At 41.6% G+C, this 20,594-nt stretch overlaps 1 protein-coding gene across 1 annotated transcript in view; it reads left to right on the top strand.

Moving 5' to 3' along the window:
- LOC102178014 (microtubule-associated serine/threonine-protein kinase 4) overlaps positions 1-20,594 on the top strand; it is a 342,905-nt gene that overhangs the window by 178,409 nt on the left and 143,902 nt on the right. The window contains exon 2 of the mRNA XM_018065469.1: positions 4,329-4,482. Coding sequence (XP_017920958.1) covers positions 4,329-4,482 — 154 coding nt within the window. The remainder of the gene's footprint in view (positions 1-4,328; positions 4,483-20,594) is intronic.

The following is a 20,594-nucleotide window of genomic DNA, read 5'->3' as shown; positions in this document are numbered from 1 at the left end:
AAAACATTAAACTGAAATCATTCAGAGGACAATGTCCAAAGTGATATGTTGAGTGTCTGCCATTAGCTCCAGGGTCTGATGAATTGTCTTTAAAGGGATCATAAGTGTTTGAAACAGGACAAAAATGAAAAAGATATTGCAAGGCTGTAGTGGACCGTTTTGAGAAGCTTTGACTAATTGTAGAAAGGAAAGTCGAGCCACAGACAGCACAGCAAGTTTGGAAAAACGATGTATTTAGAGAGAGCCTTGTTGGGAGTGTGATTTGAGGTGAGGAAGCAAATGGGATCCTGGAATATGGCACAATGTTTATAGGTTTTTCTGCTTATACTGTGTTGGAAACATCTGTGGTGCTCACTGTTCACCACCTCAATTTTGCCGGATTTAGAAAATAATACCCTCCTCTTGGGGTTGTGATTCTGATGAAAAAGTTGGGCTTAGGGACTAATAGCTTATGATTCTATACGTGATGAAATGGATTTTATTTGCCCACACTTTCCCCTTGATTTCCTTCTCTTTCTTCTACATTTGTTTCACGCCTTTTATGGCTTTGTTGGAAACATGTAAGGAAATCACATAATTCCTCCTTAGGAATTATCTTTTTTCCTCTGCTATTTTTTCACCCTCTGTTAATTGGCGATATAACAGTCTTCCCCAGAGAAATTAATTATAATTCTACAAACTGAAAAATTTTACTTCAGGTGAAAAATAAGTAGCAGAAATTGATGAACCTTAAACAATAAATATGTGTATTTTATGCAGCTGCCACTAGTAATTAAGAAAAAATGACAAAATGGGAGGAACCCTAACTTCCTCGGTTATTCTGAGGGGTTACTGGTGCATTTACACAAGTAGTAGGGATTATGGAGCATTTTGTTGAATGTCTATGACACATTGCCACCTTGTGGCTGCAAGCTTTGCTTTCAGTGTAAAAGCAGATTTTTTTAATATTAAGTCTACGTGTTATTTTGTCTTATTCCTAGCATTTAAACTTCCCTGAGAAAAGGAAAGACTCGCCACATAAGAATACATACAATACAAGGCAAGAGAATTTAAGAGAATGCCTCTTCTGTTCTTAGAAGAGGCAGGCTGAAGTACTGAGGGGTAGAAATTCACAATGTCTAGAACAAACTCTGCTGTGGGATTGGTGCATGAAAGAGAAAGGGAGAGAGAGAGGGAGAACAAGGTCAGCAATTCACCCCTTGTCTATTAAACTTTTTTGTTGTTGTAGATTTGCTTAAATTTCCCCAAAATATTGGCAGAGAAAAGAAAAAACAACTGGGATAGGCCTATAAACAGACCTAAGAAGGAGGCAGAATCAACCTCTGCATTGCGTAATGGACTGATTGCATTTGGAACCCAGACTGGGTTCTGCATTTTCTAGTCACTGACGTGTTACTGTCCAAGGTGCCCTTGCTACATTTCATCATCCATAAGGTTTAAGGGCAAAGTGTCTAAGACTAGACAGAAATTGGGGTGTCGTTGGAGGCCCTCCTAAGTAGGACACCGATGACATGAACAGCAAAATAACGAGTATTTCCTGAAATACAGTCTGTAGTTCCTTTTCCCTGCTGGTCAGGGCAGATCCTGGAGTGGATGGCCGCTAGTTTGAGGACCTCCTGCTGAACTGCTAGGTAACAATGAAATGTACCGAAATACTGACTGGCAGTGAATTTCAGATGGTACTTGTTGACAAGTGCTTGAAATCCCGTTGTTCTGTGTTATCAATGAGCACAGCTGAGTTTGGGGGAGAGTTGACATCATGTAATAGTTGAGCGAGCGTAATCTATGGTTGGATGGCATCACTGACTCAACTGACATGAGTTGAGTAAACTCCGGGAGTTGGCAATGGACAGGGAGGCCTGGCATGCTGCAGTCCATGGGGTCTCAAAGAGTTGGACACGACTGGGTAACTGAGCTGAACTGAATCTACTTCATCTCAACCAGCTTGAGAGGAGTAACTCATAGGCAAGGTCAGTTTTCTTTTTTGCCATGGTTTTGAATATGCTGCATTGCATAGTCAGACACATAGATGACTTCATCCCTGATTTATTTTTCCTATGAAAACATCCATGAGAGTCTTAATCTGAAAAACTCTGATAGGTATAAGCAGATGACCTTCTTTCTACCCAAGAAAACAAGACATATCTTAGTGAGTTCAGTTCAGTTCAGTTGCTTAGTCATGTCCAACTCTTTGCAACCCCATGGACTACAGCACACCAGGCTTCCCTGTCCATCACCAACTCTCGGAGCTTGCTCAAACTCATGTCCATCAAGTCAGTGTTGCCATCCAACTATCTCATTGTCTGTTGGCCCCTTCTCCTGCCTTCATTCTTTCCCAGCATCAGGGTCTTTTCTAGTGAGTCAGTTCTTCGCATCAGGTGGCCAAAGTATTGGAGTTTCAGCTTCAGCATCAGTCCTTCCAATGAATATTCAGGACTGATTTCCTTTAGGATAGACTGGTTGGATCTCCTTTCAGTCCAAGGGACTCTCAAGAGTCTTCTCCAACACCATAATTAAAAAGCATCAGTTCTTCAGTGCTCAGCTTTCTTTATTGTCCAGCTCTCACATCCATACATGACTACTGCAAAAACCATAGCTTTGACTAGACGGACCTTTGTTGGCAAAGTAATGTCTCTGCTTTTTAATATGTTGTCTAGGTTGATTATAGCTTTCCTTCCAAGGAGCAAGCATCTTTTAATTTCATAATTGGGGCCCCACAAGAGACTGACCCAGACTTGCCCGTGAGTGTCCAGGAGTCTCCAGCAGAGGCGTGGGTTGGCGGTGGCCTGCTGCAGGGTCCCAGGCACGGCGTGCAGCAGTGTGTGCATGGGGCCTTTTGAAGGAGGTCGCCATCATCTTCATTACCTCCACCATAGTTTGGCCTCAGGTCAAACAACAGGGAAGAAATATAGCCCTGCCCATCAACAGAAAATTGGATTAAAGATTGACTGAGCATGGCCTTGCCCCTCAGAACAAGATCCAGTTTCCCCCTCAACCAGTCTCTCCCATCAGGAAGCTTCCATAAGCCTCTTACCCTTCCCCATCTTCATGAAGAGGCCCTTAGAATGCCTGGCTTTGAGCAATGCTCCTCAACTCTTTCTTGTTTTTAAATTTCTGTGAAGTTGACTCCTTTCTGTGGTGGTTGGGGTATCCATGAATATTTTTTGTAATTCATGTTCATTCTTAATACCTTGCTGAGAATATGGGACTCAGGAATATTTAGTGCTCAGAAATATTTTTGTCTTTAATAACTATCTAGACACATATACATGCATGTGTACTTACTTGGAGGAAACCATTTAAAAACATAGGGCACTATTCAAGTATGAAAGGTTTCCTTGTGAAAGCGGGACAGATCTTGAAATAAGTTTCATGACACAAGGGATTCTTTTGTAGAAAGCTGTCTTTTGAAGTGACTTTGGTTTCTCTGACTCTTGTGACAGATTTTCTTTTAAGAAGCTATAAAGTGATCTAGGGATGTATTGATTTCCGCTAAGGGCTGTGGTGCTTAGAAATTTCCCTTCCCTACATATATCTGTGAGCACCGAAAGCTTGTGATTTTTTTTTTTTTTTTTTTTTTTGGTCAACAACCGGAGAAGTGATCTATGGATTATCCCTAGAATCAATAGAGCAATATTCTTCTTTTTTTATGGGGGATCATGGCGCATGTTGTTGTTGTTCAATCACTAAGTCATGTCCAACTCTGCAACCCCTGGACTGCAGCATGCCAGACTTCGCTGTCCTTCACTATCTCCTAGAGTTTGCACAAACTCATGTCCATTGAGTCAGTGATGCCATCCCACCATTTCTACCTCTATTGTCCTCTTCTCCTCCTGCCTTCAATCTTCCCCAGCATCAGGGTCTCTTTCTGTGAGTTGGTTCTTTGCATCAGGTGGCCAAAGTATTGGAGCTTCAGCATTCAGTCCTTGGCACATGGAAGGACATATTTTACATAATGACTCGGGATACACACACCCCCATGTATAATGTATACAGTTCATGTAACAATTCTTTTCCTTCCTTCCTTGAACTCTGATCATTTCTGTTCTGTTGCACTAAAAAATACTAGTCACAAACTACTAACTTGATTTCATAACCCACTAATATACCATGGCCCACAGCTTGAAAAACACTATGGTAGAGGTTGTGCAGCCAGCCAGATACTCTTTCAGAGGGAAGACTCAACAGTGGAGCCCTGGAGTCTCTAAACCAGGGTTGGGAGAGAGGGATTTAGAGAAGGAAAAGAAGGTTGTGTGCCTGTGGCTGGGGTCTTTCATTCAGGTTGAAAGTGTCCCCAGCAAGTGATGCCACTGTCCTTCTCTCTGCAGCTTGATCACATATTATCCCCTCCACCCATGCCATTTCGGAAATGCAGCAACCCAGACGTGGCTCCTGGCCCTGGGAAGTCGCTGAAGTTTAAAAGACAGCTGAGTGAGGATGGAAGACAGCTGCGACGGGGGAGCCTGGGAGGTGCTCTGACTGGTGAGTTGTGTGAGTGGCCTGCTTAACAGATGAAATTGGGTTTAGACAGTACGGGTTTCCCTGGTGGCTCAGATGGTAAAGAATCTACCTGAAATGTGGGAGACCCCAGTTTGATCCTTGGGTCAGGAAGATTCCCTGGAAAAGGGAATGGCAACCCACTCTAGTATTCTTGCCTGGAGAATCCCATGGATAGAGCAGCCTGGCAGAGAGTCGGACAGGACTGAACGACTAAATGACTTTCTAGTACAGTCAGCCCTCCATATCCTTGGGTTCTGAACCCATAGATTCAACCACCTGCAGATGAAAAAATATATATATTTATATCTATATATGCACATATATATGTATATATATGTAAAATTCTAGAAAGTTCCCTAAAGCAAAACTTGAGTTTGCTGTCTGCTGACGACTATTTACATTTACGTTGTATCAGGTATTATGAGTAACCTGAATGTGGCTTACATTATCCAGTAGGATGTGCATAGTTGATAAACAAATACTGTGCCATTTTATATATGGGACGTGAGCATCTGTGGACTTGGGTATCTGTGGGAGCTCTGGAACCAATCCCCATGGACAGGTAGAGATGAGTGTAGAGGGTCCCCAATGACAACAGAGTTCCATGTGTGAGAGTCAGCCCCTTGAGGGGGTGCCTGTCCCTCCACAGACCATGTGGCAAAATCTAATCCAATTCAGAGAGCAGTTAAACTGAGGATTAGATTAGTAAACTTTACTGAAGTGTAATTTACATATAAGTTGTATTCATTCTAAGTTCACATGTGGATGGGTTTAGCAAATTTATATACCAGAATATCTTGATTTTGGAGCTACAACCAAAATCAAGATATAAAATGTTCCCTGCATTCCCTTCCCCGGGCCCAGGCCACTCTATCTCTGCTTTTGTCCATATTAATGGAATCATGTGGTACATGTTTTTTTGTGTCTGTCTGTTTTCGCTCAGTATGTTTTTAACATTCATCCATGTTGTTAGTGGAAAAAGAAATGGCAACCCTCTCCAGTATTCTTGCTTGGAGAATCCTGTGGACAGAGGAGCCTGGTGGGCTATAGTCCATAAGGTCGCAAAGAGTCACGACTGAAGTGACTGAGGACGCACTCACGCACATGTTACTAGTTGTATCAGTAGCCTATGTTGAATTTTATAAGAACTGCCAAACTGTTTCCAAAATGATTTGTTTTTACTTTCCCACCACCAACAGGTGAGCTAATTACTCTGCGTTCTTAACCACCTGTGGTATTGCTAGGCTTTTTAATTTTAACCATTTTAGTAGGAAAGTAGTTCTATCACATTCTGGTTTCAATTTGTATTTTCTTGATGACTAAATGGTGTCAAACATCTTTTCATGTGTTGATTCTCTGCTATGCTCCGCTCTGCTAAGTCGCTTCAGTCGTGTCCGACTCTGTGCGACCCCATAGACGGCAGCCCACCAGACTCCTCCGTCCCTGGGATTCTCTAGGCAAGAACACTGGAGTGGGTTGCCATTTCTTTCTCCAATGTATGAAAGTGAAAATTGAAAGTGAAGCTGCTCAGTCGTGTCTGACTCTTAGTGACCCCATGGACTGCAGCCTACCAGGCTCCTCCCATGGGATTTTCCAGGCCAGAGTACTGGAGTGGGGTGCCATTGTCTTCTCTGCCATGTGTTGATCGGACATTTGTATTTTTCCTTTCGTGAAGTGCCTGTTCAGATCTTTCACCCATATTTTTCTTTCCCTGTTTTTGTGTTATTAAAATAAATTAATTGAAAAGCTAAAATCCCTAAATCTATAAATGACTTTTATTGACTTGAAAGATAAATTAAAATTTTAAAAATTAAAATAACTTAAAATATGTTTTAAAAAAATCACTTGCCATATAAATGTTCATGCTATTAAACTTAATTTTAAATCACTGAAGGTTAGATTTCTATTCATTCTGAGTGCTTTTTCCTCTAAATATAAATATTTTGGGGGAAACTTTATTGTTTTTGAAACCCTGACACAAAGTTTTCTCTACGAGTGACAGTCTTACCTGCCAGTTCATAAATGACCTCAAAAATAAATTGAGTTGTTTTTTTGGAACATTATGAATTTTCAGTTTTGGAGATGAAATTTCTGGAAGCAAAAATGCTTCTATACCGTGATCAGTCTAGAACATGTGACCCAGTGTGGGCACACTGCTGGGATCGAGGGTGAAGCTGACCTCAGACCAAGGGGAAAAAATTCAAAAAATGCTGTACTTCACTAACATTAAGAAAATGTTCACACACTGGAGTTTTACTGATGTTCTTCTAATGCATATTAGGACATTTTTCTTGGCTTTCATTTCTATAAATGCACATTTTTTTAAAGTAGGATATCCTAAAAGTTTAGTATAACTCTTAGTTTTTTAGAGGGGGATATGGTATCTTAGGGTTTAAAAGATTCACATCTTGCTTACTAATTTCACTTAGGAAATTTACTTAACTTTGGTTAAACTACTTTTGACCAATAGAAGGAAAGGAGTAAGAGTTCTCTCCAATTTTTGCCAAAGCAGTTTGCTTAAAACTTTCAAATAATGCAAAAGCATTACAAATACATGACCTGAAATATGAAATTTGGCCTTTTGGGCTTCAAAAAAATACTGAACTTGATTCCAATTTTAACATAACAAATCTCAACAGCTCCAGTAATTCTAGCCTTATGTAATTTAGCTTGGTATAAAATTATTTTAGGTAATGAAATCTTTGCTAAGATAATTTTCAAAAATGTTTAGTGGGGGAAAAAATATTTAGTGATCCTTGGGAGAGCTTTAAAAAAATAAAAATCTCTTGAACATCAGCCCGTTTTAAAAAGACAGTCACTTGGAAATTATTTCAAAATATGAAGAAAAAACATTCTTAGTTGGTCTTTTAGATAGCTTTGTTGAGGATTTAAAGAATTAACATATGCAGAGCACTCAGCCTAGGGATGGTGGCTATTAGCATTGTGTGCATAGTGAACTGAATTTAGAATCTATGCAGTTGATGGGTAGCTTGGGCTTGGGAACATCAGTTTGAAACCTTTATCACCTGAGTTTCCACTTTGTGTCAGGCACTATACTGCTGTCAGGTAGTAGAGCAGAGAGAAGAAAGATCATCTCTGATCATTAAGAAAAGTGGTTTCCACTAGTTTTAGGCAACTGTAAATAATCACATATGATCTTCCCTTGGGGTAGATCTTGTTGCTAAACATAAATTAAGTCAAACTGGTTTTGCCATCATGAGTTTGTGGTATTAGACTATCAGTTTCTGTAGCTTAAAGACCAGTCACCTTCCTACTGTTGACCTTTATTTTGTTTAACTTATTGTCTACCTTTGTTTTATGCCAAGGTTTGTTTTCTTTTAGGAGTTTTCTACTGCTTTCTTTGAAGCAAAGACTTTATGAAAGGCTAACTTTCACAAAGTCTGAAAATCTAGTTTGAAAATTTTGCTGCCCAATTATCCTTTATAAGTTTCACTAAACTCTTAGGTTGTTGAGAAGATCTGTGATCTTCCTCATCTATTCATCCCTAATGACAGCTAACATGAAGGATTTACTATGTGGCAGGCACAGTGGTTAGGGAATTACATTTATTGGCTTACATTTCTGTGCTCTTATGAGGGAGGCAGTCTTATCCCCACTTTACAGGTGAGAACACTGAGGCACAGACAAGTTGAGTAAATTGCACAAGATCATGAAAAGGATGATGCCAAGACGTGAACCCAGGTTTTGTGGCTCACAGTCCGTGCTTGTAACCACTACCCTGTGCCTTGCATAGCTGGTACCCAATAGGTCTTTAATATGTTCCAGCAGGATTGATTGGAGTAATTTTTTCCAATTAATTGGACAATTTTTGCTCAGTTTATATCTGGAGCTGACTCAATCTGTACAGATCTTGGTTTATTAATTACAAAAGTAAATTTAAAGTAGGCAATTAACACCGATATTGAAGCTTTAAAATTTACCTATTCCTTAACCCAGCCATTCTGTTCCTCAGATTTCATCACAAGGAAATAGTCATGAAAATGTGTAGAGAATTTGCCTTAGTTATGTTTAGAGAGCACCCTTAATAATAATAAAGATTGTAAACTATCTAAAATCTAGATATCTGGCAAAAGAATATTGGTGGAACATAATATGGTATACACATAAAGTGGAAAACAGCCATAAACTTAAATCATGTTGCAAATAATATATTTTAACATTGAAAAAGACTCCAGATATTTTTAATGTGAAATCTCATTATTGAACGGACTCATTATCTTTTCATAGGGCTTACTATAATTGTAATTAAATGATTATATTTTTAATGAGAGGGAGGAAAATAATTCCTATCTTCTAAAAAGTTTTCTCAAACTGTGGTTCAATCCATGACTTACTTTTGCCCCTGAGGTTTTTTGTGGCATTAGGTGGTATACTGGTAGACAACAATAATGCTGCTGCTGCTGCTAAGTCTCTTCAGTCGTGTCCAACTCTGTGCAACCCCAGAGATGGCAGCCCACCAGGCTCCCCTGTCCCCAGGATTCTCCAGGCAAGAACACTGAGTGGGTCGCCATTTCCTTCTCCAATGCATGAAAGTGAAAAGTGAGAGTGAAGTCACTCAGTCGTGTCCGACTCTTAGCGACCCCATGGACTGCAGCCTCCCAGGCTCCTCCATCCATGGGATCTTCCAGGCAAGAGTACTGGAGTGGGGTGCCATCGCCTTCTCCGAACAATAATGCTGCATAACCACAAAATTTCACTGTAAAACAACAGTACATATTCCTTTCTTTCTCCCATGACTGCAGGTCAGCTGAGTTTTGGGTGATTTGGCCTGGACTCTGCTGGGATTGCTTCCTGGGGACAGCCTAGGTCAAGATCTGCTCCGCATGTCTCTCCTCTTCCTTGAACCAGCAGCTACCCAAAATACTATGTTCTCCTCCTAAAAGATGAGAGCAAGGACGGGTATATCCACCTGCACAGGCAGATTTCAAGTCTTTTCTGGCGCCATGTCTGCTAACTTTCTATTGGCCAGAGCAAGTCACACGATTAGGGCCTGCATCAAGGGTCAGAAGCATGCCCTACCCACCATGACACCTTGGCAAAGATGCAGACGCATAACACAGTTGGGGAGAAATGAAGAACTGGCCCCAGTAATTCAGTCTACCATAGTTAGCCTTCCTCTCTTTTTAAACACCATCTTTTAGAATATTAACGCTACCATGCAGACACCCTTGATTGAACTTTTGACATTATCTTCCCCAGCTAAAGCTTTGAATGACTTGAGTGGTAGATCAGAAGAAAAAACAGCCAGTACCTTTTATGCAGGGCTGGCATTTCAACAACAGACCTAGAGTTTACCATGCCCATCACTGCCTGCAATTTTTTTTTTTTTTTTGAGTCTGCTGATGTTTTATATCTTCATGGCCCACAGCTTGCTAAATAGGCACCCAGAAGCATCATGTAAACAACTGACTGAGCTTTGGAGCCCCCTGATGAGGAAAAGAAGCATTATTCAAATTGTTATACAGATTCTTAAACCTGAGCATGACGAAGTGGTGATGTGCCTGACAGTTCACAGCAAGAAAGCCGCAGAATGAAGGGCAGAACCTCAGAATTTTGACTCCTGGCTTTTTGCTATGCAGATAATTGCCCTGAATCCTAGTCCTGCATTCCATAGCTGTGATGTCTGTGTGTTGCAGCCTTAACAGGCAGAAAATGAGGGAAGACTTCTCTCTCTTATGCAGAGTTGTGTTTTTTGAAACATAACTTAGGTTGTTTGGAATATAAAACCAAGAGGAATCTGTGCATGTGTGTCATGTGCACGTTATAATGTCAACTTTGTAGACAGTATAAATGAAAACTCCTAAATCCGTTAGCATCATTGTATTCTATCTAGGGGGAAAACCTGAGAGATTTTTCCTGCTTGGACTGTGGAAATCAGTTGAAGGTAACATCTGAAAATTCAAAAAAAAAGGCATTTCAGAATGAGTTTTAGTTTAAGAGGGAAGGGAAAAATAAATCATACAATCCCAGAGAACATTCTTTCCTATAAAATTAACCTGAAAGACATTCTCTTCCAAGTGCTATATAGGGTTTAATGGGTTTCTCGTCCTAAAGGCCTCCTTAGCTTAGTGGGCAAGTCTGAGAAAATTTAGATAAAAGCACATTTACATAAAACATAGCTATGTTGTATGTAGCCTTGCTGTTGTTTAGTCTGTCACTAAGTCCAGTCCAGCTCTTCACGGCCCCATGGACTGTATCAGACTCCTCTGTCTGTGGGATTTTCCCAGGCAGGAATCCTGGAGTGGGTTGCCATTTCCTGCCCCAGGGGATCTTCCTGACCCAGGGATTGAGCCCACATCTCCTGCACTGGCAACCAGTTCGTTGCCTCTGAGCCACAGGGAAGCCCAGGTAGCCTTGGTATTCAGGAAGCATTGCATCTGAACAATCTCCTATGAGCTCTGAATTTCTTCATCTTTGTAATGCTGTCAAAAGAATGCCTATGTACAAATGGTGTATATTAGGATAATACCACGTGCTACAGCAAGCAAACCAAGGGGTTTCTGGGGCTTAACACAGTAGTCATATATTTCTAGCTCATATAAGTGTTTTCTCCTCTTGATGAGTTCATGCTCAGTTGCTCAGATGTGCCTAACTTTGTGCAACCCCTATGGACTGTAGCCCGCCGGGCTCCTCTGTCCATGGGATTTTCCAGGCAAGGATACTGGAGTGGGTTGCCATTTCCTCCTCCAGGGCATCTTCCTGACCCAGGGACTGAACCCATGTCTTTTGCATCTCTTGCATTGGCAGGTGGATTCTTTACCACCATGCCACCTGGAAGCACCTGATGAGTCAGGGTCCTACAGTCCTTCCACCTTCTGCTTGGTTTCTTCTTTTATGGCCTTGAGATACTCTGTTTCTAGCTGGTGGAAGTGGAACAAAAGAGAAGAAAAACCTTTCTGACTTTTTAGAAGTCCCATCCTGGAAGAGACACACTGGATTTCCATTCCCATTCATTTAACAAGCTCCCCTTGCATAGGCAGAGCCAAATTCAAGGCTAAGTGGTAGTCACTCAGTCGTATCTGACTCTGTGACTCTTTGTAGCCTGCCAGGCTCCTTGCCCATGGAATTCTCCAGGTAAGAATACTGGAGTGGGTTGCCATTCCCTCCTCTAGGGTATCTTCCCCACCCAGGGGTTGAACTCAGGTCTCCTGCATTGCAGACAGATTGTTTACAATCTGAACCACCAGGGAAGCCTGGGCTATTTGAGGCTAGTACTGGAATTAGAGGAGTGCTAGAGACTATGGACCCTGCTGGAACTGTTGTCTCCAAGGCCAGCTACACAAGAGGCAGGGGAGACTGAGAAATGGATTTTAATAAAGAAATTGAGTGTGATTAACTTAGTTTTCAGTACATTAGGCCTGAAATGCCTATGAGGCACGTTAAATTGGAATGTCTGGAGAGGACTGTGCAGTATCAGAAGTGGAGAGTCATATGTTGATGAAGTGTGGATAAAACCTAGAGCGAATGAGCTCAGGAGCAAATGGCAATGAAGGACCTTGAGGCAGCCAATGTGTTGATGAGAGTGCAGATGGCTCTTTTGAGAAGTTGCACAGTGTAAGTGACTAGAAAAAATGGGTATGACCTGGAAGGATATGAGGGGCCAGAGGGGGCCATCTTGATGTGGGAACCAGGCAAGTATGTTTGTAAGGTGTTGAGAATGGTTCAGAAGAGACGGCAGTTGGAGAGGTGAAGTGCTGTGAAAGCACCTGGCAGGGTATCCAGAGCACGTGCAAGACGGCTGGCCTTTGTAGAGAGAGAGGCGCTTCCTTCATCATCATAGGAGGAAGGAGGAGAAAATGGATGCAAAAGCAGGTAGTTTAGGTACATCCATACCATGAAATGGCCTTCCCTGATGGTTCAGATGGTAAAGAATCAGACTGCGATACAAAAGACCTGGATTCGATCCCTGGGTTGGGAAGATACCCTAGAGGAGCACATGGCAACCAGTATTCTTGCCTGGAGAATTCCCATGGACAGAGGAGCCTGGCAGGCTATAGTCCATGGGGTCAAAAAGAATCCTATGCAACTGAGCGGCTAAGCACAGCACACATACCATGAAATGCTATACAGCAATAAAAAGGAAAAAACTACCAATTATTTACTGAAAAAAACACACAACCTGAAAGTTGAGAATGATATTTTATTCAGTGGACTTGCTGAGGACTTAAACCAGCCTCTCAGACTACTCCAAAGAGGTAACGAAGAAGCCAGAAACAGTTTTTGGAAACAACAACAACAAAATCAGGTAGCAGAGACATCAAAAGATTAGTGTTAATTCCAGAAAAGCGCACATCTCAAGTTAATGCATTTGGCACTTGTCTGTGTCAGGGAAGATGCAAGATTCTGGGCTCACTGAAATTATTCCTTTGATGTGCACCTTAACTGTCTAGGGCCAGTATCCCCTTCTCCATCCTGAATTCCCTCAGGGAGCACAGGTGGACAGCAGCTGCGGTGGACAGCAGCTGCAGTGGCAGCTGGCTTGATGTCTGTAATCCTTCGTTTACTGATATGGAAAGGTGACATTCTTCCTCCACGTGACGTATGTGACAACCTGGGTGAATCTCCAGAGAATCATGCTGAGTTTAAAAAAGAAAAAGCGGAAGAAGGAAATGGCAGTCCACTCTAGTGTTCTTGCCTGGAAGATACCATGGACAGAAGAGCCGGGAGGGCTGCAGCCCATGGGGTCACGTGACTGAGCACACGCGCATGAGAGGGGTAGAGGAAGAAGGGTTGGTAGCAATAAACAGAGGTAGAACTAAAAAAAAAAAAAAAAAGAGTTTTCATGCTGTGTAATTTCATTTCTATACAATCTTCTTGAAATCACAAAATTGTAGTAGTAGAGAACCTATTACCAATTAGAGGCTGTTGAGACTTGAGCAGGTCATGGGAGGGTGTGGCAACATGAGGAATTCTGCAGAGGTGAAGACATTCTATATCTTGACTGTATCAATGTCAATATCCTGGCTGTGATTGTACACCACAGTTTTGTAAGATGTTATCATTTTTTAAACTGGGGTGTAGTTGCTTTACATACAGTCTGCTAGTTTCTGCTGTACAAGGAAGTGAATCAGCTATGTGTATACATATATCCCTCCTTGGACCTCCCTCCCAGCCCTTTAGGTCATCACAGAGCACGGAGCTGAGCTCTCTGGGATTTACAGTAACTTCTCACTACTCTCGATTTCACATATTTGCAGGGCAGGCATAGAGATGTTACTGTTGAGGGAAACTGTTGTAAAGACTATCTGGGATCTCTCGGCATTATTTCTTACAACTGCATGTGAACCTACAGTTATTTCAAATTAGCTTTAATTTTAAAATATGTCCTTTCCAGATAAGTGATTTTAATAAATTTTCTTTTCATAAAAAGCAGATAGTTTACTTGATTTAGCGGCTTTACTTCTCAGTGCCTGATGAGATATCTGGGTGGGTTTGGGGCGGGTTATATGGGCACTGACAAGAGAAGCAAGTCTGAAATGGTCTCAGAGAATAAGAAGGGGAGCTATAAATGAAGCAGGATTTCTTGGAAGCACTGGCAGCCCATATAAGGTCTTCAATCATGAAAGTGAAGTCTGTGTACATGTTTGAGGCAAAGTTTAAGGCACCAGGGAAATTTGTGAACTGGGAACATAGTCCCACACAACATCGCAGAGAGGCCTGGGGCATGGTCACCCAGGAGAGCCATGGGGAGGGTGGAGGGAGCCAAGCTGTGTAAGAGTCAGGGAGGGGAGTTTTGCTGCCCAGCGTGGGATTTTCCAGGGGTAGAGCCAAAGCCCACGGGAGCTTGTGTGATAGTGTTGTGGACTGAGCAGTGGGTAGGCTGTTCAACTTAACCAGCCTGTGAAGGATGACTGGTATGTTAATAGGCTAAAATCTGGCAAGTTTTAAAATGTTTAAAGGGCAAAAGTCTTTACCGTTGTTGTGAATGACGTTCTCATGATGCTCTTGATTTGCACTCTTGGCCGTTGGCCAACAGGAAAAGGAACCCAGATAATTCATACTTAAGATTATAGTGGCTTAAAAACATCCCGCTTCTGTTTGTTTTACTATTTCTCAATACTTACACATTTTCTACTTAGAGGGCATAATAACTGGGGGCTGGGATTCTCTTCAGTTGCTTTAGTGCTCTGTTTTAGAGCTTGTAACATTGTGTACTTCATCAACAATGGTTTATGAAGCTGGAGAGTATCTCTAACTATTTCTCTGAGTCACTGAGCAATCAAAAAGCAAATCCATTAGCATCTTCTTTTTCGTGAGGGTGCATGACTCTCAGTAGCCTTTACAAATCACTTGCTGGTAGTTCCATTTTTGGTTTCTTAAGGAACCTCCATTCTGTCCTGTATAGTGGGATGGGGGTGGGTAGGAGGGAGGGAGGACTAAGAGGGAGGGGATGTATATACGTATAGCTGATTACATATAGCTATATACATATAGCTGATTCACGGCGTTGTACAGCAGAAACTAACACAGCATTGTAAAGCAATTATAGTCTTTTTAAAAAACAAACAAACCAAAAATCACTGCTCTCTTCACTGCCCATGTCAGGTTGTCTGGATATTTTATTTTCTATCTAGGTGTTCTAATTGGAAGACGGTGATTTTGGTGTATGTTTGTGTTTGCAGTCTCTCCATATCAGAGTAGGAAGCTCTCCTGAGACTCCCACTTAATGGGGCACACAGCTGTTAGCACACTCCTTTGGCAGAAGCTGCCTCCCAGTGGCTGGCTGTCAGGGGCCTTCTGCTGCAGCTCATCATCCATGCAGATGGCCTACCCATGAGTCATTGCTCCTGGTGATGGGGTGGGGGCGGGGGGAGTATCACATGGCGGGTCCCAAGCCCTGCTTAGGGTCCCCATAGCAATTTATCTCTCTTCCAGTCTCCCTCCCAGTTATCTGTTTCTTTTTCTCCCTATCTCTCCCCATTATTTCTTGTGTTCAAGTGTGATTCTATAAATAATGGACTTTGGTTATTCCTGCTACCTAGGGATTGCCAAGCGGCCTCCTTGTTCAGAGCCAGGCTGCAGAGTCCTATTTGAGGCTCAGTTTTCTCCCTCAGACATTTTGCACTGTTGACGGCATCACAGGAAGTGATGTCAGGCATGAGAGGAGAACCGAAGGAAGAGCCTACATGAGGACTTGAGGGCTCAAATGTGTTGCTCGTATACTGAGAGTCAGATGAGAGGCTGAGCTATTTGCTTTAATGTGTGCAGGAACTCCGGAGAGGACTGGCAGCCCTGCTCCATCAGCAAATCCAGCTCTTCAGAAGTCCTTTGTCCAGTTCTGTACCAGACAGAGTTTGAAGGACTTAAAATTAGTCCCAAGGGTTAAGAACAGATTGTTGCCAGAAGATCTGATTTCTCTTAAGTTTCTTGAAGTGCCTTCTGTGAGGCAAAAAGTAGCTTGGGCCTTAAATCATTGTGACATAGAATTCTAAGACTGCTAGCCTAGGAGCATCAGTTGCATACTGAGATAGAGCTAAACTGTGATCACCTGCAAAATGTCATTCTGGACCTTCCTGGGTATGTCAGATGTGATCAAAAACAGTGACCGAAATTCTTCAAAGTAACCCCAGAGAGTGCCTAGTGGTCATTTAAAGTTTTTGCTGGTGTTATTTTAAAGGTTGTATGTGTCCAAATGTATTTATATAAGGAAGTTCTCTATACCAATTAGACTAATGAAGAAACTTAACAGAAACTAACCCAAGATGTATGAACTAGGTTTCCCAAAGCTGTTTATCTCTCTCCCAATTCCTCTCCCCATTTTCGCTCTCTGTCTTTCCCCCTTATTTCTTATAGTCAAATGTGATTCTGTAAATGATAGACTTTGGTTATTCCTGATTGAAAAACTGAATTTATTGAATCCATATATTAAAAATTTAAGTTGCTTGCTCTTAAATTTTTTTCTAGAATAGAAAATTGATTTCAGGTTTTTTATTGAGGTATTAAATTTTTTGAAGGGGCATAATCATATTCCCTTTTTTCTCCCCAGTTTTTTTTTCTTTTTTTTTTAGTGCTTCCCTGAGAATCTATTTAACTGATAGGGTGGACTGAGGCCTGGGCATGGCTGGACATGGTTTTCCTCTCCTTCATGCTCTGTGGACTTGTAGGTTCTGAGAAGCATGCCGATTCCAAGTTTGGAATATATATAGTTGGAATATGCGCACACACACACACACACACACACACACAACTTGGATATATATACAGTTTTGTATGTATATCATTTTCAAAAGGTGAAGCAATTTTAGACCCCTGTGACTCTTCAGCGTATATGAAAATCACAGAAGTTGAATGAATTGTATCACAGTTAAGAATATGAAATCATGAATTTAAATAATGGAAAATTAGTACTGATTATTAAATCCCACGTACAGCACTCTGAGTCAGGGGGAGGTAAGGTTGGGGAAGGCAAGGAAATGGTGGGTGCTGCCATTTCCCGCCACACTGGCACCCAGGTGTGAAGTTGACTCTTGCGGTGATGCTTTCTTATACACAATCTAACTGCAGTACCACTGCACACAGGTGCATGTGGGTGCTAACTGCACATGTGCTGGAATCAGTAGATTAGGCCACAGATAAGACCTCTGGAAAACACAGACATGGTAGTTGGCTATAATGCAGTAGTGACTAGGGGAGACACAGATATGAAGGAGAATGGAGTGCATGACTCACACTGAACGGGGTGTAAAGATGGGGAAGCAAGTGACTTGTCTGGCTGGGGAGAGTGTCTCAACGTCTGTGCTAATTTTTCAAGGTGTGATGAGAAGGGCCTGAAATGGGGATCTGAGGCTTAGATTCTTGTCCCTGGTCAACTGCTCAGTAGCTGTGCCTTCATTTCTGGTTCTCAGTCTTCTCCTTTGTAAAATAAGCACATTGAACCAGACATATTCAAGGTCCCTTGGAGTTTAAGTAGTAAATGCCTTCAGCTCGTGAGATGAGGAGTAGCGGGAGTCTTTGCAGACACTGGCTTGCTTCATTTTCTCACTTCACACTTACATCCTGGCTCCACTGTTGAGTGGGGAAGCCCGCCTGCTTCCCTGGATGGTGGTTATGTTCTGTCCTCTGAGACTGAGCTCACCAGGCCATCCATCTCCTGTTTAAAACTCATTTTCATGGGCTAATCAAAGATCAGGACTGTAGACTTATTTTTGACTTCCTGGACGGAAACTGAAAATGAAGCTGGCTTTTTGTCATCTCCACAGGAGCAAGAGTAGGCAAAGAAATGCAGATGCCACCAACCGCGATGTTTAAAGATTGATAAGAATTAGTGTTTCTGATGTATTAATGACCCTGGTGGTGGTAGCCTGCACTTGTCATTGTCTCGCTCTGTTGTCATTCAAGCACTTAATCAATGCATATTGTCAGGGCTAAATTCACTTTCTTGTGTCTGCCTAGCCAGATCATTTCTCTGTTTTTTTGACAGTACTGTCTCAGGTCCCTGCATCCCACCAAGCACGGCCTGAAGGGACAGCTGAAAGTAAGCCTCCTGGTTTTTTAACTCCTTGCTGACTTGATCCCTGGGGGGTGAAACTTTTGAAAAGAGAAAACAGTACCATTTAAAAGTCTGTTTCTCTTTTTCTGAATAAGAACAGAGTCATGACCACTGTGTAAATCATTACCACTGCATCAAATTAGGCTTGAAGAAGAATTTAAGGTCCCTTAACTCCCAGTTCACAAGTCCCTGTAAAGGAGACTTAGGCATTCACATGCACATGTGTACACACAGCATCGCATCCTTAGTTTTTATTTAGTGTTGCATAATGTAAGATGCACCTGCAGTTTTGCCCCAAAGTACTCTAGACAACAGTGAGAATTACATAGGCCGTTGCCCTTTTATTAAAACCTCAGAAACAAATTGCTCCCAGCTCAGAACAAGGAAAAGGAGGTTAACTTGGTCTGATACATTTGAATTATTTCTTTTGCTGAGTAGTGAGAGTTGGGTTTCTTACTGTGCTTCTCTCTTTGGTTTGGTTGCCAGGAATCTCAGTGCAAAGTATTTTTATTGTTTTGTTTTTACTCCATTTTGCTAGCTTTTGTCTGCACTGGTATGTATAAATAATAGAAAAATAATGGTAGGTGATACATGCACAGACCCGGAGCAATGAGTACCATATTATGAGTACCATTAATATTTTTAGCACAGAGGTGGCCAATGTAACATTTGGAGTATGCATATTCAGATTTATTTGAATTGCAGTTTATTTAGGCATCCTATATTTTTCTAAAATCTGGTAACTCTATCAGTAACTACAGCAAGGGTCTGTACTGAGACTTTTATGAGAGATGTTGTCTCATAGGTACATGCATGGTAGAAGGGGCGAGAGGCTGGGGCCTTACACACAGACCTTAGTACTCTATCCTTTCTCATGCCCCACTTCCCTTCCTTCATTTGGAGACAGGTCACTTGGAGACAGGACCAGCTTTGTAGACACCCATAAGTAGATCTGATGTATCAGTGTGAAAGTCTGTGTGTATATGCCCGCTGCCAATCTTTCAGTAGTCACAGTGTTCTCTGTGAACTCCAACAGTAAGAAGTTAAATGCATTTAATGACTGACTGGAAGAAAATGATCAGGCTCTCAGTCTTGAGAGATGACAGTTTGGAGGATGATTGGAACAACCAAATGGCTACCTGAGCCCCAGAGCACAGATTTCCTCATAAGCATGACTGAATTCCCTAAAAAGGAATGTTAAATAGCCTAGTGATACTGTTACTTTAAGACATGAAGCACCAACCCTGGAATTCAGGGCTGAATTCACCTGAAGTTCATAATGTCACCTGAACTTTCAAAAGTCAGGCGCTAAATAATTGACTAGAAATAGAAAGCCTGAATTCCAACCCTACACTGGTCATTAATTTCCAAGCAGTGCTTGAAGCATTCATGAGGCTAATCCTGGCTTAAATTTCTCTCTTCTTAAAAACAAGGGCAATGCCATATTTCGCAAGCCACTAAGTGACTGGTTAGAATTTAATTTGGGGGCACAGGGCTATAGTTTGGATAACCATGTTTCCTGAATCCTATCGCTTTTAAACCAGGTAGAATAGACATTAACTTTCCTAGTAGGGGTTATAGAGTCCAGGGGTCCCCAGCTTCCAGGATCTAAAGCCTGATGATCGGAGGTGGAGCTGATGTGATAATAATAGGAATGAAGTACACAGTAAATATAAGGCACTTGAATCATCTCAAAACCATCTCCCCCCACCTCACACCAGTCTGTGGAGAAGTTGTCTTCCTCGAAACCAGTCCCTGGTACCATAAAGGTTGGGGAAGATTGATTAGTCCTTGATTGAGATCGCCCATCCCAGAAACAGGGCATTTTAATAAATTGTCATTTGAAAGTGCTGGAAGAGACTATGCAGTATTTGGGGGGAAATTTTACAGTTGTGTCTTTGACTTTCTGTTTATTCATTAACCAGTATCAACAAAGATTTCTTAAGACAAGAATAGTATATTCTTTAGGAAGCATACACAGACATTCAGGAGGAAGAATTTGAATTCTGTTTGGAACAAAAACCAACATAAAACTAGAAACTGTTCCAAAGAAATACATTTGGAAATATACTGGTGAGTGAATTAGATTGAATATAAATGTTTCCTTGTAAAAATATAGAACTTGTTAGGAAATTTGGACTCATCTGGAAGTTTTTGCTTAGATTGTCATATGGAGTTTATTTTCTCTCTGTGGCTGCCTTTGTTCTTTTTGTTTCTCTTGGAAAGCTCTCGATCCCCAGTTCCTCCTTGGCCTCTGTCGTAACTGTTTAGAGGTAGAGCAGTTGTCAGAATGTTTACCATCTCAGGATGCCAGTGACATTTGGGTGTGTCAATCAAAGCATCCTAGCATGCAAAGGAATGTTACTGAGTAGGATTCTTAATTTCTCCAGAAAGTAAGTTACTGACTACAAATTGTTCTCATGTGTACTCAGGTTCATCAGTTTGCTTTGGAAACAGACAGTATTTTGTGGTGGTGTCAGATCCTTTTGGAGAAGGGTATTAGAAGAGAAAATCAAAGCCAGGAGAAGTGACATTATGTTTTTGTATCATTTTAATGCTGCTGAGCCTTTTTACTATTGTTATG

The sequence above is a fragment of the Capra hircus genome, chromosome 20 (genome assembly GCF_001704415.2).
Source record: "Capra hircus breed San Clemente chromosome 20, ASM170441v1, whole genome shotgun sequence".
NCBI classification, from domain to species: Eukaryota; Metazoa; Chordata; class Mammalia; order Artiodactyla; family Bovidae; genus Capra; species Capra hircus.
This window is presented reverse-complemented; position numbering and strand designations above follow the sequence as displayed.